General features: G+C 37.9%; 1 protein-coding gene across 6 annotated transcripts in view; it reads right to left on the bottom strand.

Annotated features, from left to right (window-relative positions):
• The window catches only part of si:dkey-172j4.3 (diacylglycerol kinase delta), an 83956-nt gene extending 67009 nt beyond the window's left edge, over window positions 1–16947 (bottom strand). For 3 of the 6 annotated variants that reach the window (XM_015351391.2, XM_015351393.2, XM_015351394.2), the window contains exons 1-2: window positions 15981–16309; window positions 14421–14668 (exon numbers count right to left, since the gene is read on the bottom strand). In XM_015351391.2, coding sequence (XP_015206877.1) covers window positions 14421–14668; window positions 15981–16101 — 369 coding nt within the window. In that variant the 5' untranslated portion in view covers window positions 16102–16309. The other 3 variants (XM_015351392.2, XM_015351395.2, XM_015351396.2) reach the window with 3 other exon arrangements.
• Window positions 16948–17182: the final 235 nt, after the last annotated feature.

The raw sequence follows: 17182 nt of genomic DNA, 5'->3' as shown, positions 1-17182 counted from the left end.
ACTTTTCTCTGCTAGAGCTGTATGTTTTTTCAATTATGCCCAATCTGTCTGTAAGCTTACAGGTATATAGGCGCAATTCCAGTAAAGAGTTAAACCTCTACACAAAGGGAGCTTGAAGACGACCATGCCCAGTCTGAATCGTATTCCATCCTTCTGTTCAGTCATCTTATGTTATAATTAATGAAAACATGTTTGAAGTGAAAGCATTTGGGCTGTGAATACAAAGCCTATAGGGGAATACCGAGATGTACCCAGCAAGGCTTACACACAAGCGCAAAGCCTATCAAGCTTAAAATATCATGATATCTTTTGAATTCGGTTCCATATGCTTTGAGGGGTTTTATTAGTCTATAGGGAACGTTTGAAAATTACAGGCCTGTGCTTCAGCTGAATGGATTTCAATTTTCACACAGTGTAGTAGCATCTCATAAACATTGCAGTTTATGCAGTCCTCTTTCAGTGCTGGAGATCACGTACAGTACAATCGACTACATGTTACAGCAGTTGAGATGGCTTTTGAAAGAGGATGTGACTGTTAAAAAAACAATAACAATAATAAAAATGGTTAAATTTATGTTAGGGAAGAAACGGCTTTTATAGTACATAAGAGTTCAGGTGGTTCTTACTTTTACAAATAATGGAACACAGAGTATCTGCAAGAAGATAACAAAAATAGCTCAGGAAATGGCATCGTTTGAAAGCTAATTCAAGTAGAATATTGTTTACAATTTTGGTGAACGTGATACAAAAAAGATATTGATGCCCTTTATAGAGAAGGGCAACTAGACATTCTCAGGCTTAAAAGACACTGACAGGCTATTACAGGTGTTTTTAGTGTTGAATGGAGAGGACTGTGACAGGACCCAATTCAAGTACTCAGGATCATGAAAGGAACTAACAAAAGCAACCCAACAGACCTCTTCAGAATCAACAGTGAAACATTTACAGGAGGATACAGGTCAAAACAAAGGGGAAGCACATATAAAACTAAAAACACAATAACTCTTTACACAAAGGGTTGTGGGGGCCTGGGACAAGCTCAGCTACTGTTGTTACTGATTCCCTGGTTTCTATCAAGAAGAAAGCTGAAATCCTTGGATCATAAAGCAGTCACACAAGCCACAGTGGCCAAATACTCTTCGGTGCTCTGTAACTTCTATATGTTCTTATGGCTGATAAAATTCATATATTCTTTGGGCTCCCCGAGACAACCTCTAGAAGTACTTTTGTTCTAAAATATCTGTGGCTTTTTAAAAAAAACGTTCAATGCAAAACAAACAAAATACCAATGTAAGACAACCACGGAAGGGGGTTATTAATCAGTAACCAAGCTTCTGTGTTCTTTTTCATCTGTGTGCAAAGGAGCTGAATACCCAAGATCATTCTCAGGCTGCTTAGTTTTCTGTGTTCCCATCTACCTCAGCCTCTGCATTAATTACCATATGTCATACAAGATAGTACTGATGTCATGCAACACAACAGCATAGATGAATGAGTCAGGGATATACAGTACACTATGCCTTACTGCTACCGTTCCTGCTCAATGTTCAGTCTGAGAAGACAGTAAAATTGCAGTTCTATCTAGTTCGATAAATTACACTAATGAAGCATCACAAGCAACCATGCCAGTTTGATGCATTTTAAAGACTTGATAACATTATATATTAATAATACAAACAGGTCTTTTAAAAAACATTTTCACACTTCTGGGAAATCTCAGGTGTTTCTGTAGCTGTAACCCAGGTTTGCAAGTTAGGTTAAAGGCTTCAATATTTGATTATGAAATAGCTTAAGTGAAATGAAATAAAAAGAAGCATTTAAAGTGATCATAGTCTGATATGAAACATTTCATATAAATAAATTCTTTGTTCAAGAATAATTATAGGCACAATCAGGTCAGACATCTGTACCAGTGAACACACAGGACTTTGAGAGTAGGAAGAATAAGATAGTTTGCACTTGAAAATAACAGAGTGTGGCTTTTTATAAAATGAATCATAACAGAGTGCAATTGGGATACAAATGTACGCATTGATAGGAATGGAAAGCTTTTCTTGGTGTTCTTCATTCATTGAGCTCCAGAAAAGCAAAATTCCCATAACTTTATAATTCAATCTGTAAAACCTGTACTGATGGCCAACCTACTAAGCTTAATGGCTTTGCTGGCACCACTGTGAGTGCTTGTTAGAAAAATGAAGGTAAAATTAGAAGCTTCTTGCTTTTAACATGTTTCTTAATGTCACAGAGCATGTCTGCCATTATAGAAATATGGCTAATGGCCCATGCCTTCCTTTTTATAATTGCTGCATTAGCAAAAAGAATTGATTGAGTATCTTTGGAGGACTCTATGCTAAAAACTGAAAGTATATGGATGCAACTATCTTTTGCTGTATCCAAGGGCTGAACAGGAAAAAATCTTATAAATAATAAAAAATCTATTTTAAAATGACACACTTAACCTTATCTAACCAAATTCTGACCTGTGGTTTCCCAGTGTTACTATAAGAACAGTTAAGTACACCTTTCACTTTAGCACAAAGGACCTGGCTGGACAGACTCTGGCCACATGCAGAGAAACAGAGGAAAATTCTCCAAAATAATATAGTAGCTTCAGTTTGCTTTTGAATGTTTGTGGCAGATTCCACTTCAGCACACAGGGTTAATGAGAATAAGGAGATGCAGCAGTTGTATGAGTTTTGTTCTGACTTGCAAGAATTTAGCAATTCTCTCTGTGTACAGGGGCCCTGCTGACAGCTGTTAGCAGGGAGAAGAAAGTGGTCAGTGCCAGGTGGGGAGGAAATATTACACTTATCACATGCCAAGCTGAGGGGCAAGACCAGGCATTATTGCTGTTTTCCATGCCAGCTTTCAGCCTAACTTTCTGCCCTACATTTATGAAATTACAGACAGCCAAAATGATTTCTGTGTGCAACCATCTCAAGATCACACAAGAGGGCAAGAGGTCCAAAGCTCAACCTTCTCTGCCTATACGAACTGCTCTGGTCATGTACAGTACAGTAGTTTGCAGTGTTTTTTCACTAGACTGTAGCTGTGATGTAGCTATAACTCAAGGCAATTTATTGACTAGACAAACCAGCCACCTGGCCACTCAACAGAACAGGTTTTGTTCTGGTAAGCTTTGAATGCTTTTGATTCTGTTTTGACTGGAAAATACCATATACTGTGCAATTCATGCAGTTGAGCTTTAAACTCAGCACAAAGGTGGCCAATAGTAATCACAGGTGCTTTTTGCTCTCACAAAATACATATGTTTTACTCAGGAGGAGAAAAAAATTAAACCAACACATAAGGAATTCAATGCACTGCTCCTATTACCATTCTTAACCTAGATCTTAATGCCCTGCTAAAAATAAACCACCTGGCCTAAAAATTGACAACAGCTACACATGAGGGAACCAAGCTCTGCAAAAACCACTTCCTTTAGTTCTAATTCAGCATTGTTTGTAACCCAGTTACGGCTGTACTCTCAATTCTAGCATGCAGACGTGAAAAAAATACTGCAGTCTTACTTCCAGCAAGCCTAAAAATAGAAACGGTAGGGTTCATGCCTTCCCCATTAACCTCAACAAAGGTACACGTATGCTGTGAAAAACAACAAAAAGAGACTTAGCTCTTGTAACGACAGATTCTGCTACATATTTATTTTAAATTTAAATTTAAATATTCACATATTTATCACATATTTAGGTAGTTAATCATTTCACAATTGAAACGTTTAACTACCTAAGGTCTCAACACCATCCATGTGCTTGCAATAACACACAATTTATTTTTGCCCTGCTGTTTAGGAGAGATCACCTGCCTAGGCAAGTGAATGTAAACTCAGCACCAAAACATCAAAGTGAACATGTACTTAATGACGATACAAGTGTTAGGACCTTGCAGCCTGATATGATCATATTTCATAAGATAATCAAAGCTGGGCCTGGTCAGCAGGTGGATGCGACACCTCTTAAGACAACAGTTTTGTTGCTGCAAATGGTATTAGGGGACCAATAGACTCTTCTCTTTGTACCAGTATGTCTGAACTAATGCCACCATATGGTGATGGTGGAAGGACACTGCCATAGGAATGAGATGTGATGAGATGTTAAAGAGGGGTCCTGACTACATGGTCATGAAAGATCCCATGGCACTTTTAATAAGAGTAGCGGTGTTAACAACTGCCTGAATTCCATTCGATTCCTGCACAATCTGGCATCCCAAAGATTCCCTCATAATTCAATTAGTGAAGTAATTTCTCACGTTTCCACCTGATCTATTTCTAGTAGCAGTGTATCTGCTGCCGCAGGATGGCTGCTGTGTGTCGCCTAGGTAGGTGCTGTAGTTTGGCCATGAATGAACTGGCTCCCCTCCTTATACTGTATAAAGCACTTTAAAATAAAAAAACACTGTAAAATGCAGGGATTTAATATTATTAGGTTTAGGATTAGTACAGACAATAACAAAGTTTAAGGACCATATTCATACATGTTTTTCACGAGGCTTTTAGCAAGGCAAATATATACTTTATATATTAAAGTAAAAATGAAAATACAATATTCTCAGGTTTCCTGTCAGCTCCCAGAGACACACTGACACACTGATGTGACTAGAGTGTCCTAATTGCCCGTCTACTAGAGCAGGGGTTCCCAACCTTGTTTGTCAGCTGAACCCCTTCAACCAAAAATATTTGCCTCAAGTTCCCCCTTGAGAATTTAACTAAATCAAACCTTTCGATAAATGCTACAGCAACCCTCTTAACATGCTTCTTTTGAAAAAATATGAATATTACTACTGTTGTTTTTTTATATTCTTATTATTACATTGTTATTTATTAATAGTACTATTTAACAACTCAAAACAATATATATATATATATTTTAAAATTTAATTTAATTTGACATTGATGTTTCCATCACAATATCACGAACCTCCTGAAGTACTGTACAGTCATAACCCCTAGGGGTGTGCAACTCCCGGTTGGGAACCCCTGTACTAGAGCATTGTGTCATTTTCATATGAAGACAGTGATAGGTGTTCATTTTAAACATTGAAAAATGTTTTATCAATCAAATATATTGGTTCACCTCTAATAAATGTCTGGCTAAATAAGTATTCTTGCTGTTTGTTCTTAAGTGGAAATTGCTCCTTTCACACAAATTAATGGACTTGTTTTTACCAGAATCCCACCACAATCACCTCATGGGAAGTCTGGGGAATTTGCACTGTGGGTTAACAGACTCCTACAATAGCTGTTACTGTAATACTGATTACAGTAACAGAGCGGAGCGTTGGCACTGCAGCTAAGGATCTGTGCCTGTGGCTGGAAGGTTGCCAGATCAAATCCCACGGCTGGCAGAGGAATCCTACTCTGTTGGGCCCCTGAGCAAGGCCCTCAATCCCAGCTGCTCCAGGAGCACTGTATAAATGGCTGACCTTGTGCTCTGACCCCAAGCTTTTGTCCCATGGAGAGTTGGGGTATGTGAAAAGACAACTTCCTAATGCAAGAAATTGTAAATGGCTAATAAAGTGATCTCTCTCTCTCTGATGTGTTGAGCACATGAATAATTATACTTATGAAATCAGCATGTTTTTGAGAAACAATAGGCTTTGATTGCCCAGTAGGAACCTATATTCAAAGAATTTCTTCAGCTGTTATAAACTGGAAAGATTCAGCAAAAACCCGCTATACAAGATAAGAGCTTGTCTTGCTTGTCTCATTTTCTTAATCCATTAGATGCTATTAGATGTTTATGAAAAATGTAATTATTTGACATGGCTGCACTGATGCTGAGCTGTATCTGAACACTTACAGTATGCATCAAACATTTAGATTGTCTTTGTACAGTAGTCTATACAAGTCCTGTGCTCAGTATTAGTTTCAATATCATGCAGGTACTGCTTTTCTTTTTGGCTTGTGCTATTGTTTTACATTGATGGGTTCTGTCATCACATAGGTGTTGATTTAAAAAAGTAATGCCGCTAAAATATGCATGTCTGCGACAGATTTGTCATTACTACAATAGGAATTTGTACTGATGGGGGAACAATTCAAATTTTTGATGATGTATGTTTTGTGTGAAATGAATCTCTTTAAACAATCAAAACTGGGATGCACTAAAGTGAATCTATCACCAAACCTTTATCTTTGATGTTTTGACTCATGGATCGCCATTTGCAAAATGCAATAATGAAATCTGAATTTGTAAAACGATCAGTGTTTCTTGTATAATGAACTTTTAGAACCTGTATACAGTAGTTCTCGCACAAACACAAGAACTAACTATAAAAGAGAAAGGAGTTGCCTGGGATTCATTATTTTGAGAAATATCTGGATGAGATCTTTAGTTACTAAATACCAAATGAGGTGATGAACTAAACAGCCTCCTTTAGTTGTTAACCTTTCTTATGTTCTCATAATGCAGTGAATCTTCTTATGTTCTTAAATCTCTCATGGTACAGAGGTCTTTTTTTGGTCTTATTTTCTTGTGGTACAGGGAATCTTGCTCCTCTTGCTACATTAAAGCAACAGTGCTCACGCAAACCTAGACTAAGAGCTACTGATTGCCTGTGCCGATTGCTCCTGATGTACAGTACTCTCTTTGTGATAATTCCTGTTTTGCTCCAGTTGTTTTAATTTCTTTTGACCTTTAATTTTGCAACAAGACAGGGTAACAGGGGTGTCCCAGGCAGGGTGGTAAACCAATACAGCTCTCTTATGCACGAAGAATAGTGTATTTCCTGGAAAAAAAAACGAATTATATTCTCCAATGTGCAAATAATCAGTGCAGCATAGTAAACCCATATTCTGATTACATATCTATTTATATAGAAAGTTTGTACTATTTAACATTTTACTACAATTATAGCTACATTTACCATACTGTATCTGTTACCACATTGCTTACACTGTTTCGGTTCATACTGTGCTGCAAAATAATTCCATGATTAACATGTTTTTCTAATATCATGCTTTCCGCTCTTTAGTGAGAGGTCTGTTAGTGAGCACATGCTTGCTTCATGTGCCATGGCTACTCTTCATACACACCAATTCCGGTTTCTACAGCATCCTGTTTGGGGTTTTTAGTGTACTGTAGAACATTCTGGGTGTTATTCTTGGTGTTTCAAAAAAAAGAGAGGAAATGTCAAAATAGTGTTCCTTCCTGTTTTTGTTGTTTTTTTCCCCTTTAATAAAAGCAAATAGAGAACAGGGGTTATAAATATTGAAAGACACCTCTCTCTACTCAAAACTGAGACGGTTTCTTTGTAATGGCCAGCACCCCTGAAAAGTTCATCTGGCAATGCCTCACTCGACCTACAGGACAGTCTATTCACTATCATCACTATTATCTATTATCTAATATTCTAATATGTAATATAACTAATATTCACCATTGACTTTTATCCATTACTCAGAGGCATCTCTGCCAGAGCACATAAGGCTATATAAGAAAAGATACAAATCAATATTCTGAAAAACAGCTTTATAAACACCACTTGGAAATTACCTAATGTAACATGTTATTTTAAATTTACGGCTCCTTTAAAACACTTCCCAAATTACTTTTGGTGAAAAACCTGCTGGCTAAATCCATGTCTGTTTGACAGTTAAGAGATGCCTCACGAGTCTGGATGAAACATGATAATGCATTATCTTTTGAAGAAGTTTGGTTGACGCATATATTTACTGAGGAACTGGGAGGCTTGTATCACAAATGCATAATGAAAAGACACTGTATTCTTCTGGCTAATTTCATAAAAGCATGCTGTAAAAAGCAGTAGCACCTATTACTAAATGCCAAACCCAGAACAAAATGCCCACTCTGCAGCCACAGATGGCCTCTCTGGCCATAAAGTGTCCAGAAAGAGAATCAATTCCACTGCTTATCAGGGTCCCTGGCAGAGACAGGGGCTTGAAGGCTGCAGTAAATAGGATCACCACGTTCTGAATCTTGAGGGTCAGTTTGAAACAGAAGAATGCGGTTAATAGTTCAGGTTCTGTACAATCTTATGTCCTATGAAATGTATCCCCTCTGCTTTCTATATTCTGATGGATTGGCATTCAGGGTCTGAGACAGCAAGCAGCAGTTATTTGCAAGAGCTTTATTGTGGTGCTATACTTCTCTCTAGACCAGTATAAGTGAAAGGATCTTGAAACTGCATTTCATCCTACAGTATATAATGTCTAGGTACTTCACAAAAACCACTGGCTTATAGCAGAGAGTGTGTGCTTACTTTACAGTCTATAGGCATTATTCTGGGGGCTAGAGCTGACAGACATATTCACTATCTGCCCACTTTCACTTGATTGATTGTCCTTCATTAAGTGACCTTCAACTGAAAAATGAAGATAATCTATCCTCCACCCATGACAACCTGCAACTCTGTAAGCACACGTGTGAGTAACAGCTAATGTGGTTTCTATATACTAGTTTAGCATGAGCCTACAGTTAAAATGAGAAACTACAGATTCAAGCCAATGAAAAGAGAACAGGTAAGCTTATATTATGTCCATTAGTCCAAAAAGTAGTAACATCAAATGCAGGATTTTCTTAGAATATCAGTTCATATATAATACATAATTTAAACAAATGCAGGCAGTTCTTAAAATAAAGAAACCTGTCTTATGAGGGTCCAGTAGTATACAATATTATACTAATATTTAAAAACATCTAGAGTAACAAATATAAGTCATTCTTGGAGCTCAATATTTTCAATAGGGATTCTGTTTTTCTGTTTATAGAAAACTGATTGTGCCAGGGAACCAGGTAATTGTGACGCTCCTTGCATCATAATTTATGCAGCTCTGTTTAAGTAATCCATCTTCATTACTGATGAGATATGTTTCAAATTGACCCTCCAGCCACAGCCATCCATTTCATTGTATCTCAGGTGTTCTGAAAGTTGTTTTATGAGTGTCCTGCCAATGTATGAGTACACTATGAATTTATGATTACACAACCTCATTAAAACTGGGTTAAAACTTATTTTTCTTGAAAACATAGGCACAGAAACAAGTAGATTGAAATGTTTTTCTTTATATACTGTATGTACCGTGTTGTTCCCATAGACAGTGGTGACTGAAAGTTGTTTCTTTTCAATTATCGCATGCCAATCTCTGAATGAAATAAGAGTTTGTGCCTCATCTACTATCTAAGTACTGGACAATCTTTGTTTTTCCCGAATTTTGGTATTTTACAAACTTTGTTTTCCCCAAATATTGGAATCTAGGGAATGGACCTTAATCAATGCAATTCTTTATGGAATAAAACAGATAATACGTTTTATAGATTTTTTTTTTAAATACGGAATTAGAAGAAAATAATTTTTTAAGGACAATTTGCATATACGTTTTTTTTTATGTTATCACTGGCCTAGGCAGATTGAGACAGAGGAAGGAAGAGGAACAGTGAAATCAGAAGGGGAGCCAACATACAGTAAACCAAATCAGCCCTCAGTTCTGTAGCTGCACATTTGATAAATAGCATCACATTCAGCCACTGGGGTCTCAAAAAGACTTTGGTGCTAGTGGCCTCTGGCTCAATTGAAACACGTCTGGCGAAATCATTTCTAAGCTGTAGAAAGATCCAGAAAGCCTCTTATTGGTGTGGTGCTTGCTGCTCGGCTAGTGCTGCCTGATACAGCTGAATGACTTGGGGAGGAAGCCAGGGGAAGCAGAAGAGAAATGGCCAATCAGAGAGCCACAAGCTTAAAGGGCAAGTACACCTGTTACTCTGCCATGTGTCTATGGTGCAGGAGTATCTTCTAATGTGTCAGATAAGAGACACTTAATTTCTTTTGCCTCGGTCAAGAAGGAAAACCCCAAAGAAGACGGCTGATACCAACGGTCTGTCCTGGAGCAATAATTCACGAGCAGGTAGTGTTTTTGAATAAAGAAAATGCATTCAGACTATTAGTGTAGAATTTGTTTGAACCTTAATGCTACACTTGGAAGCATAAATTCATGAACCACTATGTTTAGGAAAAATCTTAGAATTTGGTCAATTCTAATTCAAAATAAAAAACATACACATGAACATATCGTGAATGACATAAAATGTTGAGTATGTAATACAATTGCTTTTAATTGGAACTACAGTACACAGCATCAGTGTGAACCCTTGCCTAAATGATGTCAGGGTAAATTCAAAAGGCTGTACCTTTCTGTGGCCGAACACTGGAAGTTGCAGGTGATTCTCAAATAAAGTGTGCCCTGTTCCAACCACGCATCATGTTCATTAATTCATTGCAATACAGCTCCTGTAAAACAATCTCACACTTTCGTATGTCTTCTTTTACCAGCAAATGGCTATTTTCTTAATTGGTTGTGAAATAGATAAGAGTCTGTTCTTTGCTAATTGAGTTTCTAAATAGCCTGTGAAGCTCAGTGCAGTATAGAGACTTAGCACACTGCCTGGAGCTGAATCCAGAATTGTATTATTTATAATACGCAACAACTAGCCAAATAAAGTTGTGTGTTCTAGCCATATAAAAAATAATGTTGCTTTTCTATTGCAAAATTGTGCTTAATTTTTTGTAATCATGTTAAAGAAAATATACTACAAAGAAGAGCAAGCCGGTACAAATTATTAAGGAATGTGCTACATTAACAGGCTTAAAAAAAATCTTAACCATTTTAGTCTCAGGCACTGAAGTATTCAAAACCTTTCAAGGAACTGGCAAAGTCAGCTCAATGCACTTCTTCAGAGTGAACAGTGAAACACAAAGCAGAGAACACAAATGGAAACTATGTGGAACTCTGTATTTAAAACTAAGAACAGGAGGCAAAGGGGGGCATTTCTTTACTCAAAGGCTTGTGGGAGTATGAAACAGTATGAAACGGACTAAACGGCCAAGATGTTGAAACCAAAACCTTGAATCCATTAGCTACCAACTACCAAATGATTTAGACGGGCCTTCTCTCAACGTTCTTACATTCCTACAGTATGTCAAATGAATGCTTCTCTACACTGCAGAAACTTGCAGAAGCCTGGTCAGTGCCACTAGTTCTCTAGAGAGCTGAAAGTTTAATTTTACTGTTTGTCTTCTAAGGAAAAATGGAGGATGTAATCTAAGATAAACATACATAGATATATAAAGACATAGATAATGAACGATCATGTCTGGAAAAGAGATATGTTTGTTTTGCAACAGTAAAATATAAAGTAGTGTTAATACTGTGTGGTGTCATATGTTGCCTTAAAGCAGCAACACCCTAACAAATTACACAGCACTATTGATAGGAACATGCAACCATTTGCAAACATGGACTTAGTGTGAAGAAGTCGACAGAAAAGAGTTTACTGGGATGCTTTTGATCAGTCAAGAAGCTGAAGGCTCATGCCCAGTGATGAGCCAGACTCTCTGACTCAGTTAAATGTATCATGGACTATATATAGCTGAAACTCCAATGTTTTCACTCAAATTAGGCTCAAAAGTGTACTTATCAGATTATATAAAACAGAGGCTTGATTTGTTGTGTTGAAGATATAGACTGTTTTGGTTCTCTTCAAATCTCTGCACAATTATTCTTTTGTGTTGCATGGTCTGTCAGTTTTGGAACTCCTCTCTGCAACGGAGATCAGTGAGTGAACTGGGAACTCATCTGTTTATCTATCTATCTATTTCATGGGAGACAGCAAGTCTCCCCAGTTTCGTCTTCCGGATATTGAACCATGTCATCTGAGTTGTCTATACACCTTCACTTATCATGGCCGGCCCGATTCGTGCCTTCTCAATTACAAAGGCGCAACAAGCAGCATCACAATCTCCAGCACCCAGCAAGATATCAGCTCTCAGAACAAAGCATTCTGTATCAGCAAATGTATCTGTAAATGTATCTCAACCCCAAATCATAATAATAGGTAAATGCAATTTATTCTTTACTTCTCTGTCACAAAACATGTATATATTGTTCTTTTTTTCCAGAATTGGACCTACAGTATATATTTAAAATGAATGTTGCTGCACTACACAACAAAATTATGCATCTAGACAACATTGAATGGGCCCTCAATACAGCAATACAAAACATATTTTCTTCAAAATATAAGTCCGTTGTAACATTCATGGAGATCGAATAGCACCATATTTTAACCCACTATTTAAAAGTGGTGATGTGGTTTGAACCTCTTATAATTATTATTTTTCCTTCCTCTTCCAATTAATAGAGTAGATACAGTACATGAATGAATGGAAGGATGGATTTCCTATCAAGATGCTATTGTTTTCTGCCTCTTACCTAAACTATAGGCCTTACCTGGGAGAAGGGAGTGTGATTAAGCCCACGAACCCTTCCAAAATGCTAAAAGTCTTGATTTGTTCATAAAGATCCACTAGGTATCGCTCACTGTTTTTAAAGCATCCATTCTCTCTTCATTTTTTCCAGTTACTTGCTATTTCCTTTGTCAGTCACTCTTCTCTACCTTGGTCCTTTCTCTTGGACATGTTCATCCCAAACAGGACAAAAAAATCAAATGACCAAAAGGGGTTATTTATCAAACAAAATAAAAAAAATGCAATTGCAATTTTTCAAATAATAGTGTATTTCTGTACTGTGTATTTACTGGCAGAATTTTTTAATACTGTAATGACTTACTTAGGTATATGTCCTACTTACTGTATGATTCCCTTTGTTTTTAAAAATATTGATCTCTGTTTACTTCTTTTTACTTTTGCATGAGTCCAGCACAATGATGGCTCTGAAAACTTGAAAATTCACTGAGCATGTAGACTGGAGCACATCAGGGAAGACTGTAGTAGAGTCAATGGGACTTTGTCTCAAACTGAAATCAAGTTCTCTATTTTATTCCAAATAAAAGCTGCCTGGCCATTGTTGTATGAGACTCAGTCCCTGAGAAGAGTAACAGGTTAAACCTGGCACTGGGGAGGCTGTCACATGAGGAGAGGTAAACAGAGTTTAATCTCTTTAGGACTGCATAACAGAAGCCTTTGAGGAGATTTGATTGATGTTCCAAATCCTGAAGGGGATTGTGAAAGTCATCTCCTGATTCTACTTAAGGGCCTGAAGAGATACCTTGACCACAGGGTGAGTCTGGAAATTTACTGAAGTTAGATTTAGGACAAAACATATAACACAGATTCAAACAGCTTTTTTAAAACCAGAACCCCCCAAAACAGCCACGAAAGATTAACTGACATGAGCTGTGAGTTAAAAGCATAATGTTTCTACTCGAAGGTGACTGCTGCACTTATTAGGTTTACTAGAGATGTGTTCTAAACAACTCGGGCACAGAGACACCACAACATCTGTGATTCTTTCGTTATCTTTAAGATGCCACAAAAAAGCTAGATTTCTTTGTGATATATCCTTCTTGGGTTGAAGAAGGAGAGCCAAGATTGTTTCGTACTCCTTAACACAGGGAACATAGAGAAATGACTACCTAAAATCAAAATGTTTTTCATAGAAAGGGCAATCATTAATCAATGCTGTTAAAGCCCTTCTGATATTCTCCTGGCTGCAAATCTAACAACACCCTGGAGTTGAAAAACATAAAGAAATATTCGTTTTGAAGGTTTAGTCATTCAAAGAAAAAACAAATATATATATATACACTGTATGTATGCATTTTATCACAGGTAAAATGCTGTTATGTTCTTTACCAAGTCAGCTAAGGAAAATAGAATACAATCTTTCTTTCATCTGACATAAGAGCAATTTATTATACATATTTATGGAAACATTTAGCAGATTATCATTAAATAATAAAAGCTGTGACTATAGACAGGGTGGGAATTAAATTATTATAATAAAACAAAAATTAAACACAATAATCTTAAAAGAACAATACACTTACAGCATATCTCTAAACATAATAAGTTTACAATACAATACTGTATGTCAGTGTGCAGAATTGGATATAGGGATGCAGTTTAAAAATACAGATCAGTTCTTAACGGAGAATTAACCCTACTGTACAGTATATGTAAAAATCATTCATTATTGATTTATTGTGGACTGGATAGTTTTCACAATATTTTGTCCACAGGGAAAATAATGACTTACAGTAGGTCTCTAATGGCCTTTGGCTGGACACTCTGTATTCTTAGTGCATTACAGAGGAATACCCTATCACTCTATGAACTCAGTCTTGATTTGGAAATGTGTATCAGTACAGTTGCAGTAAATAATATAAACAGAATTAAAGGGGTCACATTGGTTACAGATTCTTGCATGTAACCTTCATATCTCCTAGCAAAATGCAAAAAGATCCTGCAGGATGCATTACACACAGAAAAAAAGAATGCAAGGATACCTGAATAGAGGGTATCTGAGCTGTAGAAGAAAGGCTAGGAGAGTAACAAATACAAAATTATGTGATGAGGATAACCAATCATGGTTTGGAGATCAAACCATCTGCTCAAACTCCAGACTTGCAAAGCCTCCAGGTCCTTACCTTGGCCCGTATCTGCCCGGAAGTGGACACCTTCCTAATGAGCTTGTGGGAGGTCTCCTCCTGGTCCCCGTCACTGTCAGATGACTCTTCTCCGGCTTCTTGCTGGGCCAGCCTGTCCGAGTCGTGAGGAGACAGAGACTCCTGGGGCTCTCGCACGTACAGAACATTGGGGCTCAGCTTCTTGGCCATGGTCGGGTCAGGTTGGGGTGGACCAAGGACAGATCCACTCCTCTTACCAGTCCAATATTCTGCAGAGATGAGTTTGCACAGTTAGCTTTTTATACCACATTTTCCCTATTTCTAGATTTCTTCAAAGAGGCTTTTCCTTTATTCCTCATTGACAACTCCCTGATACTGTTATCTACTGCTTCTTTTTTGTCTGTTAATGTCTTTAATGTGACTTAGTGCTTCATTGTTCATCTTCATTTAACGGAGCAATTCTCCCGTGTTGCTAACCTAGTTAAGAGGCTGCTTCCTTTCACTCTCTTCTTGCTTAATTGATGATTCTTGTCTAGTTGGCTAGAAAAGAAAGGGAAAGTGCCAGCATTTATCAGTGCCCAAACAGCTGGTATGAGAAAACAGTTTTGCTTCGCTCATTTGCTTTGTCCTGTCTGGACAAGACTGAAGCCTGTTTGAAGGACTGAGAGAACATTTTCTTTTCCTTTAAGAGAAAATTGAAGGATGCTGGCAGCGTGAGACTGGCTCAGAAACGATACGACAAAAAAGTCACAGCAAACTTAACCCAAATACTGTTTCATGTAACGAACAGAAATAATGATGATCTTAGTGCATAAAATATCAATTGCATATCCCCTTATATTAAAGGCATGTACAGTAAACGAAAGTAAGACAGACTGTACATACAGTATGAGTATATTTACTTAAAAACTCTACTAAACCTATTAAAGCACCACCATAACTTTGGACCCTGCTAGTTTTAATAGTTAAGTTGTTGCTGTTATGATCATCATCATCACCTTCGTCATTATTAGTATTAGAAGCAGTATTCCGTTGCATTCCATGTTTATAATGCAGATCATCTGTATTTCAAAATACAAATCCAAATACAATTTTTTTCACCTGTTATGATACAACTAATCTCCGTTCCCTTAGAGTCTCTTATTTCTCCTCAATGAAATAACACATTCCATCGATTTCTGGGCCCTTCATCTTTCAACAAAGGAGTTGCGGTTTCATAATTTAGCTGCATCATAACATTGGATAGCATGAATAAAATTCTTACATGAATCATCATAATGATGTAGGACCCTTTAGGTCTATATATGTTCAATCTGCCTTTCTTTCACGGAATGTAGCCCTCTAAACACTGTCCCGAGGCAACAGGCAGGCGAGAGTGCTTTGCCCTTGGCGACACGTACCCTACCGAGTAGCGCAAGGAATGTGTAGCTCCTTCATTCATTCATCGCTTCGCGTATCCATTCAGAATTATAAGACTTCCCTTCACTCTGCAATGGCAATATCTGCCTAAAATTCCACCTCCCCGATTTCTCTGCCTTCAGACCCGAGCGCTTAAAAGGATATACACGCTGTTCTGTTTACCTCTGCAGCGGCGCTTCTCCTTTGTAACGTATTGAGCTGTCACTGTCGGTTTCGGGTCCTTCTCTTCACACACACTCTTCTTATCAGTCTCCCTCTCTCGCACACACACACATGCAGGCATGCAGATGCATGGGCTCGGAGCTCGGGGAAAGGCTGGAAGAATGCACACAGACGCATCTAATCGTCCTTGAGTCCATGGTTAACTGGCTGAACAGAGAAAACACGTCCTATACGCGGATGAACATGAACGGAAAGTTCATGATTTATTATTTAGGACTAACACAAAGCATTACACTGACTGCTTACACAGAGTGGCAGTAAAATATCGTCGCCTCACCTGTTCTGTGACAGCACCCACGACAGGTGGTTACATCATTCAAACGCGATAACCTCTAAGCTCTCCCAGAGAACAGCATGAGGTTTGGCTCGCAATTAAACCTTCACTGCCCTGTTGTGTTCGAATAACTCTTTCTAGCTACCGTATCTCCTAATTTCTGTACCTTTTAGAACAAGTCATTCAGCAGGTCTTGGACTAAAGACCTGCTTATTGGTTACCTAGACAAGTTCGGCTTTTGAACTAAGTCTCCTTCTCGTGCGTGCGTCTGCGTCCGCGTTATTAATACATTTCTGCAGATTACTCATTTTGAAATATTTTGGTCCACTTCCTTCTTGAGACACACCAGACGTTTTGAACAACGCGCTGACGCGCTATGCTACCCTGAATATTAACAAAAAGCTATAAAATGCGGTTTCACTTTCATCATTTACAATTTCGCCACCCTTTGTGAAATAGGGAAAAAGCAACTAAGGATTCGTCAGCATGTGCAATCCTCTCTGTTGATTTTCACGGTGGGATTCATTGACATCAGAATCCTCCCGAACATTCAAAGGTTGTAAAACTCCGATCCAGGATTAAAAGAAAATTGTGATTCTTGATCTAAATCTAGAACGTCTTCGCCATGTGCTTGTAAGACTGTTCGCAGGAAAGCCTTCTGCCCGCATAGTTAACCGGAACCGGTTTTAAAGAGACCGGGCTGAGCAGCGGGTATGAGCTGTGGCAGCACCTTCGTTACTTATTTGCTAAGGTACTGTACCTTATCTTTCCGTTTTTGCTCTAAAAAACTTAAGAAAATTACAAACCCTAAAAATAAAACAAACTAGATCTCTAGTGGTATACAGGAAATTGCAGATTATCTGTTTTT

Source organism: Lepisosteus oculatus, chromosome 8, assembly GCF_040954835.1.
Source record: "Lepisosteus oculatus isolate fLepOcu1 chromosome 8, fLepOcu1.hap2, whole genome shotgun sequence".
Lineage (NCBI taxonomy): Eukaryota > Metazoa > Chordata > Actinopteri > Semionotiformes > Lepisosteidae > Lepisosteus > Lepisosteus oculatus.
The sequence above is the reverse complement of the archived record's forward strand: the minus strand, read 5'-3'. Positions and strand labels throughout refer to the sequence as shown.